Source organism: Triticum dicoccoides, chromosome 7B, assembly GCF_002162155.2.
Source record: "Triticum dicoccoides isolate Atlit2015 ecotype Zavitan chromosome 7B, WEW_v2.0, whole genome shotgun sequence".
NCBI lineage: Eukaryota > Viridiplantae > Streptophyta > Magnoliopsida > Poales > Poaceae > Triticum > Triticum dicoccoides.
In genome coordinates, this window is record NC_041393.1 from 515,281,888 (window position 1) to 515,290,651 (window position 8,764).

At 47.7% G+C, this 8,764-nt stretch overlaps 1 protein-coding gene across 1 annotated transcript; it reads left to right on the forward strand.

Annotated features, from left to right (window-relative positions):
• Positions 1-942: 942 nt before the first annotated feature.
• LOC119341207 (crooked neck-like protein 1) lies at positions 943-5,788 on the forward strand. Its single transcript, XM_037613074.1, has 4 exons — positions 943-2,803; positions 4,439-4,652; positions 4,763-4,961; positions 5,177-5,788. Exons 1-4 carry the CDS (start codon positions 1,172-1,174, stop codon positions 5,295-5,297), a joined length of 2,166 nt encoding a protein of 721 aa, XP_037468971.1. The 5' UTR covers positions 943-1,171; the 3' UTR covers positions 5,298-5,788.
• Positions 5,789-8,764: the final 2,976 nt, after the last annotated feature.

Genomic DNA, 8,764 nt, shown 5'->3' on the forward strand with positions numbered 1-8,764 from the left:
GCGCCTGCAAGTTGCAATGGCATGGAGGGCAGGTATTGTGTACGTCCTACAGCACCGGCCAGAGGTCCGGGAGAGGCCGAAAGTTGGAGAGGAGGGTTCTCCATGACAGAAGTCGGAGAGGAGGGCGGGCTGTGCCGGGCGTTGGGAAGGAAATAGGAGGTCAAGCTGGTGGTGCGGGGGTTGGGTCTGGTCCGGGAGAAGCGCTGCCGGAGGTAGGGCCGCCTCGCCATCACGGCCTCCGCTCCGCGCGGCAGCGCAAGACGGCGGCGGCGGCGGCGCCGTACCCGTACGCGAGGAGGAGAGCCCGTGCTTGTGCAGGTGTGTGCGTTTTTCTCTGTTTTGCACTTAAAGTAACGTGGACGCCTCGCCCTCCTCCGGCTCAGCTCGTCGTCGTCCTCCTGTCGCTCGCCGACGAGATCGCCATCACGCCGCTCGCTCTCCTCCCAGCTCCTCCTCCTGGCCGACCTCGCGTGTGCTCTGCCCGCCGCTTCACACACCGGGGCCGCCACCTTGCCGACGTCCCAGCGAGCCTCCCGACAGCCGTCGGCGGCATCTCCACTCTCCCCCGCGCTTGGCTGCCCTCCGCCTCGCCCCGCCTCGCCCCGCCTGGAGCCCGGGCGTTTTCTCAGTTAAAAAGGAGCGCGAGTGGAATTCTAATAAATCTAAGGGTCAATTTGTAAAATCAAAACATTTTTCCAGATACACTTAAATCGGGACCGCGGGTTGATTTCCCGGAAACTGCGGGGTTTTTCTGCAAAACGTGCGACGACGGACGACCAGAAGCAATCGGTGGTTTATTAGTATATATATATATATATATATATATATAGGTAAAAAGAGGTAAAGATAAAGAGGTAAAGATTGAGGTCCATATTCATCTCGTCGTGATAAATTCCAACACGAGCACTTAAACTACTCCTACGTTTTACAGATAACCCCTCATCCAGCAAAGACCGAACCCCAAATCGAGCCGAGCCGCTCGGCCTCGCTCGATCTGCCCCGCCCCTCGCGCCGCCTTCCTCCGCCCCATCTCCTCGCCTTCCTCCGGCCCACTCCGGCATCGAGCTTCGCTGCGCCGCCGTCCGCGCGTACGAGCGGGCCTAAAATCCAATCACCCCGTCCCTTGCCCCCTCCTCCCAAAACCCTAACCCTAGCACAGACACCAGCCGCCATGGCGCTCACCACCCGCGGCGGCGGCGGCGGCGGCGCCGACCAAGCGCAGCCTCCGCCGGCTCCCGACGCGAGCCTCGGCTTCCTCACGAAGCGCGACACGGAGGTCAAGCTCCCCCGCGCGACGCGGGTGAAGAACAAGACGCCCGCGGGGGTCCAGATTACCGCCGAGCAGATCCTCCGGGAGGCCCGGGAGCGGCAGGAGCCCGAGATCCGCCCGCCCAAGCAGAAGATCACCGACGTCCACGAGCTCGCGGACTACCGGCTCCGCGAGCGCAAGAGGTTCGAGGACCTCATTCGCCGCGTCCGCTGGAGCGTATCGGCGTGGGTCAAGTATGCCAAGTGGGAGGAGGGCCAGAAGGACTTCGCCCGGGCTCGCTCCGTCTACGAGCGCGCCCTGGACGTCGCCCACCGCGACCACACCCTGTGGCTCAAGTATGCCGAGTTCGAGATGCGCAACCGCTATGTCAACCATGCCAGGAACGTCTGGGACCGTGCCGTCTCGCTCCTCCCCCGCATCGACCAGCTGTGGTACAAGTATATCCACATGGAGGAGCTGCTTGGTGCCGTCGCCAATGCTCGCCAGGTCTTTGAGCGCTGGATGGGATGGCGTCCCGATATTGCTGGCTGGAACTCGTACATCAAGTTTGAGCTGCGATATGGGGAGGTTGAGCGAGCTAGGGCAATCTATGAGCGATTTGTCGCGGAGCACCCGCGGCCTGACACATTCATCCGATATGCAAAGTTTGAGATGAAACGTGGAGAAGTGGAGCGGGCGCGGCGTGTGTATGAGCGTGCAGCGGACCTGCTTGTGGATGATGAAGATGCAGAGGTGCTGTTTGTAGCATTTGCTGAGTTCGAGGAAAAGTGTCGGGAGGTGGAGCGTGCTCGTGCGATATACAAGTATGCGCTTGACAGAGTGCCTAAGGGCAGGGCTGAGGATCTTTACAGGAAATTCTTGGCATTTGAGAAACAATTTGGTGACCGTGAGGGGATTGAGGATGCTATTGTGGGCAAGCGGAGATTCCAATATGAAGATGAGGTGAGGAAGAATCCACTCAACTACGACTCATGGTTTGATTACATCAGGCTGGAGGAGAGCGTCGGGAATAAGGACAGGATCAGAGATGTGTACGAGAGGAGTATCGCAAATGTTCCTCCTGCGGAAGAGAAGCGGTACTGGCAGAGGTATATCTACCTTTGGATAAACTATGCTTTGTATGAGGAACTTGATGCACAGGACATGGAAAGGACCCGGGAGGTCTATAGGGAATGTCTGAAACTCATTCCACACAAGAAATTTACCTTTGCTAAGCTATGGCTGATGGCTGCACAGTTTGAGATAAGACAGAAGAACATAAAGGCTGCACGGCAGATTCTCGGTAATGCAATAGGTATGGCACCGAAGGGGAAAATATTTAAGAAGTACATCGAGATCGAGCTTTATCTGGGCAACTTTGACCGCTGTAGAACTTTGTACGAAAAATACATCGAATGGTCTCCAGCAAATTGTTATGCCTGGAGGAAGTATGCCGAACTGGAAAAGAACCTTAGTGAGACTGATCGTGCTCGATCAATATATGAGCTTGCTATCGCCCAGCCAGCCCTTGATACACCTGAAGTTCTATGGAAGGTATGTTGTCCTCGCCGTCCTCTTAATTGGTCCAAGTTTTATGTTTTGTTGAGTGGAAGTATTGAATATATTTTCCTATACATTCTTATATGCCTCAAATAAGCGCTCATGAAGTTCTATGTTAACGTTGATTTATACTCCCTCTGTTCACAAATATAAGATGTTCTAACTATTTTCTGAATCGGATGTATATAGACACATTTTAGTCTGTTTGTTCACTCATTTCAGCCCGTATGTAGTCCATATTGAAATATCCAAAACATCTTATATTTGTGAACGGAGGGAGTATCATATTTGATCTGTTCATATATCTAAATAGTTCCAGTGTTTATGCATGGGAGTATGTGTGTATTATTTGCCACCTTTGTTCATGTGTGCTGTGATGTGATATGATGGTTAATTTGTACTCCCTCTGTTTTTATTTACTCCGCATATTAGCTTTGTCTAAAGTCACATATAAACTTTCACCATGTTTGTAGAAAAATATATTAACATATATACCACTAAATCAATACAATTAGATTCATCATTGAATATATTTTCACATCATATAGATTTTTTATAAATGTTCATATTGTTTTCTACAAACTTGGTCAAACTTTATAAAGTTTGACTTCGGTCAAAGCTAACATGCAGAGTAAATAAAAACGGAGGGAGTAACATGTTAACATGCCACCTAGAGAGTAGACAGTAGGGATCAGAGATCGATCTTCGCCGGGTGTGTTGTTGAGCTCTACACTATTTCGAGCGTTACCTGAATTAGTTTATTTTCATGGAAAAAGGGGTTGTGCTTCATTATTTGTTCTGGAAAACCGAAGATCAGCCTTTGCTATTTTTTCTTACAAAATTTAACTTAGGAGTGCTAATTGTTTTCGCTGAATCTGTTATTTCTTTGCATTATATCCTGCCAGCTAAAAACTATCAGGTAGTAGTAGTAACTACCTTAGCATTTTTAAACCATGCCTCTTCATCCTCTGCACTCTATCAAGTTGCTTGAATGCTTAATAACTTACGGAGTATTTGTGAAACAACTGCTGGACAGTGCTCAGAATCGACATAGTTGAGGTCCCTTTTGTGTAGGTCTAGGTGGGACTTTGTTGACTTGTATTCTTCAGTCTTCTCCCTAGCAAAGCAGAGCCAATGGAGCTATATTTGTCCAGTCAGCAACTGAATACACGCACTTCTTTGTGCTGTTGTATGCTTTTGATCTCTTAGCTACAGTTTTAAGTGAGAATACCCAGTGTGCTGTCATCTGATATATTATGTCCAAATAATGTGTTTTATGACATGACCTTTTATTCTTAGGAATCGTTTCCAATTTTTTTCTATAAGATGCAGCATTCATCCTTGTTACTCCCTCCGTCCGAAAATACTTGTCATCAAAATGGACAAAAGGGGATGTATCTAGAACTAAAATACATCTAGATACATCCCCTTTTATTCATTTTGATGACAAGTATTTCCGGACGGAGGGAGTAGATGTTAATGTTACATTTGAGACATCCAGAAAAATTGTGCTTTTAAGAAAATCGACATATGCTTAACTGAATCACTTTAGTGTCTTTTACTTCCAGGTCTACTTGTGATTTTAGTTATTAGGGATGCTTACTAAATCTTCTTCCTTTTAACTTGCAGGAGTACTTGCAATTTGAAATTGACGAAGATGAATTTGATAGAGCAAGAGAACTCTATGAGAGATTGCTTGATAGAACAAAGCACTTGAAGGTATGGATCAGCTTTGCTGAATTCGAGGCCTCAGCTGGCTTGGGAGAAGACGATGGAAGTGAGGAGAATAAGAATGATGCTGGTTATCAGGAACAGCAGACAGAGCGGGTCCGGAGGTGTCGGGGTGAGTAACGAGCTAGAGAGCCTACTTTGGGCTTCTGTACGTCTTTTTTTATGTTCAAGTTTGCAATTAATGGTGCATTAAATCTGACATTGCTGTGTTATGGTGGTCAGCTGTCTTTGAAAGGGCATTCGACTACTTCAGGACCAATGCTGCAGAGCTAAAAGAAGAAAGAGCAATGCTCCTGGAAGAGTGGCTCAAAAAAGAGTTGAGCTTTGGTGATCTTGGTGATGTCACTTTAGTGCAGAAGAAGGCGCCAAGGAAAGTGAAGAGGAAGAGACCACTCCCCACAGACGACGGCTCCAATATTGCGTATGCTATTTACCCAGTTCTTTATTCTTGGTACTATTGTATTATCAGAAGTTTGTGGCTTGCCACGTTTAGCATGCTATGTGGCCATGCGCGGTCTGAATTCTGTTAAGAATTTAGAACCCAGGATAAAATAACTAGCGCTAACAATATTAGTAATACTTTTGTGCTTGTTTCCCAGCAATTTAGAAATATACTGACATCATTTGCTCTGCCAGGTACGAGGAGTACATTGATTATATCTTCCCTGATGAAGTCACGCTGGCCCCGAACCTCAAGATATTGGAAGCTGCTTACAAGTGGAAGAAGCAGAAGGCAAACGACACAGAGGATGACTGATCTGAACATTGAGAGGCTACCTGTTGTGAATGGTTTTCCCACCGTCCGAGACGAGTGCCCCATGCCAAAATCAGAAGCAGAGAAGGTTTCCAATATGTTCGGCGGAGGCGTGGAGTTTGCGCTGCCTCTTATGCTACATATGGCCTTTTTTGCGGCTTGTTCAGTTGAGATATCGAAGCAGTATCTCTGACGGATGGATGCTGAATTATCTGGGTTCTGTTACCCCTGGATTGAACGGTATGTTTGGTTGTTAGGAGTCAATTTATCTTGGTTTTGTTACCCCGGTTCCCTGGGTTGAATGTAACTCAACATGTATTATTTGAGCTTAGCACTATATCATGTTTCTCCCATTTGGTACCTGGTGCTAAACTGCCAGATGAGTGTTTCATTAACAACGAAACACAGCCGTCTGCAGTCAGAAATTCCATTGGGGGAAGCTGTACGAGCCAATGGGACTGAAATATTATTACGGGCTTTGAGTTTGGCCTGAAGACTTAACTTTTTCTTTCTTTCTCCTGTCATTTAAAAAAAAAATCTTGAAATATACTCCTGCATTTTCACATGAGTTACAAACGCTTACAAGCTCTAAGAAAAAGACGATTACTTCAATAAAGATGACATCTATCTCTTCGGTCGTTTCAAGATATAGTTTGAACTTGAATCAAGCACCATAGTTAATCAGAGAAATACCCCCATCAAGCTTATAGCTGGTGTGAACTTCCCGGGAAAGATAGGAACACTTGTCTCGTTGCCTGTTGTTGGAATAGTAGCAACAACTAAATTGGCCAGAGGCATTTAAGAAGCTTATATATGTACTGTAGCTGCCGAAGTGCATTGTATTCTCGTTTGCCAGCCAGTTGGTCATAATCATACAGTCCAACACATCGACCTATTATTATTTACTAAAGTGAAAGGTCAGAACGCAAAACACAAGGAACTGACTGAAAGAGGTGGGCAGCAATGCACACCAAGTACGTACATCAGTGAAAAGTCAGCGAAAGCATCTTGAGCCATTGCCACAACAAGCACAAGAGAGCTGAAACCAGGCTGCATCTGCGAGCACGCTCGCATCCCAGCCTCGAAGCCGAAGACACACAGAAGATGACACCGAGTCCACCATGTTCACACGCACTGTTTTGCCACTGACACGGTGGCAGTCAGTGAGTGGTAGCTACACTACACTGCCATGCCACGCCACTGGTGCAACGAACTGGGCGGAGCAGTGAGGTGCCCACTGGTTGCAGCAGCAGCAGCAGTGTCGCTGACCGCCATGCCAGCTTTCGGAGATCCAAGACCAATCTAAACACCGTCTTTTTCTCCTTCTTTTCGAAACGGACTAAACGTCAGCTTTGAGGCCAAAGCAAAGCCGCAAACGAAGAGCCAAAGCGCCAAAGACCATAAAGGCTTTGCATGATTGATCCATGGTACAGTACTCGGAAGAAAAAGGAGAGGCAGAGCCGCAGAGGCGAGGGTGAGAGACCGTGAGAAGCAGTCACTGGTGAGAAGATACAAGAGCTGCAGCCTACACCACCGGCGCCTTTGAGGCAGAGCAATGCTGCATCGGTCTTCGTGCACGAAGGCATGGTGATGAGATGAGGCGGGCACTGGGACATCATCTTTCATGCGAGGAAGTTTCCCGGGGCATCTCGAAGGCAGAAATGGAGAGCTAAACATTCAAAGTGGTTGTCGTGTCGATTTCGTTAATGTCGAAATGTGTCGAGGAGTTTCGTCCTTTGGGATCCTAGATGGGCCGGCTGGCTCATGATTTTTTGCCCAAAGATGGTTGTGTCGTTTGCTTTGGTCTTTTGCTCTTCTTTTGATGGGAGGCGTTGCCCCAGCACTGTGCCGAGGGCTCTTAATAAGGCCAGGTTTACCCGACCATTTTCTCTGCCATGCCCAAGCCCAACAGTTTAGGGGTGTGTTTGGTTTATGCCCAAGGTTGCCCCACCAAAATATTGGCTAGCCAAAATATTGGTTGAGGTTTTGGTTGCCAATGATTTGGCCAACATTGGCAAGAAAAATGAACTAGAGTTGGCTAGAGTTCATTGGCATGCCAAATAATTGGCAACCATCCAAACAAATACCAATCATTTGGTCATGACCAAAATTTTGGTAGGGTACACTTTGACCACAATCCAAACATACCCTAGCTCTTGATCAAGTACAGTGCTAGTTTCCAAAATTTTGTTAAGCTCATCCCCTTTTCCTGCCATCTCCATGTCCAACAGTTGGGCTCTTGAAGCACAGTACTGGAGTAGTTGCCGAAATTTTGTTAAGCTCATCCCCTTTTGGCCACTCGTGGCTAATACGTAATACTACTGCCCGATTCATAATAAATGTCCTGGTTTTAAACTAAGCCCGGTTCAAAACCGCGAAACTTTTTTAGATCGGAGGGAGTTTTGTCGCCGCTTGGCGTATTAAAAATGAGAACGATGTTTCCGTCGCAGCTCATGTTACCTGAATCATAATGCCAAGCCCCTGCTCCCACGTGAGGAAGTTTCCCCGGGAATCACCGTCCAATTTCCTAGTGGCGACAACGAGACCAGTACTACTAAAACCCAAGAGCCGCACTCTCAAGGCAGATTTGGTGTTGAATCCCTTGCAATTCCCTACTAATGTTTCGGGAGTTTTCTTGCTTGGAGAGCCTAAAACCTAAAGGGCGCATTGGGGCGGTTAATCTTTTGGTCAAGGATGATTGTGTCTTCTTTAGCTTTGTCCCATACTACCATCGTTCTTTTGATGCAACAAATTGCGGCATCATCGTCGCTTTTAGAGCGACATGCATGCTGATGCTACCAGGAGGGTTGGTGGTCTATACCGTGCTAGGTGTAGATGCAGTGACATGGGAGACAAAGTTTTACTAACAGACCTGGGATGGATATATTCAGAGGATGAGTGAACGGCCTGTGCTCTTGCATTAAAACCTGATGAAACCGGGAGGTTTCAGTTACCCGGTAGGTGCAGAACATTCAAAGCTTCACAGGCAGGCCAGGAACCGGTGGGCACATTTGAGAGGACAATGCAACGGACCGCAGGAAGGAGGCGTACACATCGGGTTTGCGATCCCGTCAGCCGCGACATCCGCATCGCCGGAGATCCTTTTCGGGGATCGGCATGGTAATGCGACTGCTTTCGCTTTGTTCCCGTTATTGAACTTGGCCAGACGGTGCCTTTCTGCCCTTTTGATGCAGGATCAGCTTCCTTCCTCTTTTTACCATCATGTAACAGATGTAGTGCCTCTGCCTTGCCTGTCTGCCTGCAGAGTTTAATGGTTTCAGAGGATCGATACTTACTACTACGAAATTACTACTGGATCGAACATTCATCATGTGCTGGTGCTGATCTATTGGTGATGGTCTGATGAGATCGCTGCTATAGGAGTGCTCATTATTAGGCGCCCGCATGTCCCTTTTCTCCTGCAATTAAGGACATAATGATTTTTTTTTCTGAAACGAAGTTAAGGACAT

Excerpts from the sequence above, each read along its gene's own strand:
- LOC119341207 (XM_037613074.1), top strand. The coding sequence starts at position 1,172 with ATGGCGCTCACCACCCGCGGCGGCGGCGGCGGCGGCGCCGACCAAGCG. Across the intron at positions 2,804-4,438 it reads CACCTGAAGTTCTATGGAAG|GAGTACTTGCAATTTGAAAT; the intron begins GTATGTTGTCCT and ends TTTAACTTGCAG. Across the intron at positions 4,962-5,176 it reads GACGACGGCTCCAATATTGC|GTACGAGGAGTACATTGATT; the intron begins GTATGCTATTTA and ends TTGCTCTGCCAG.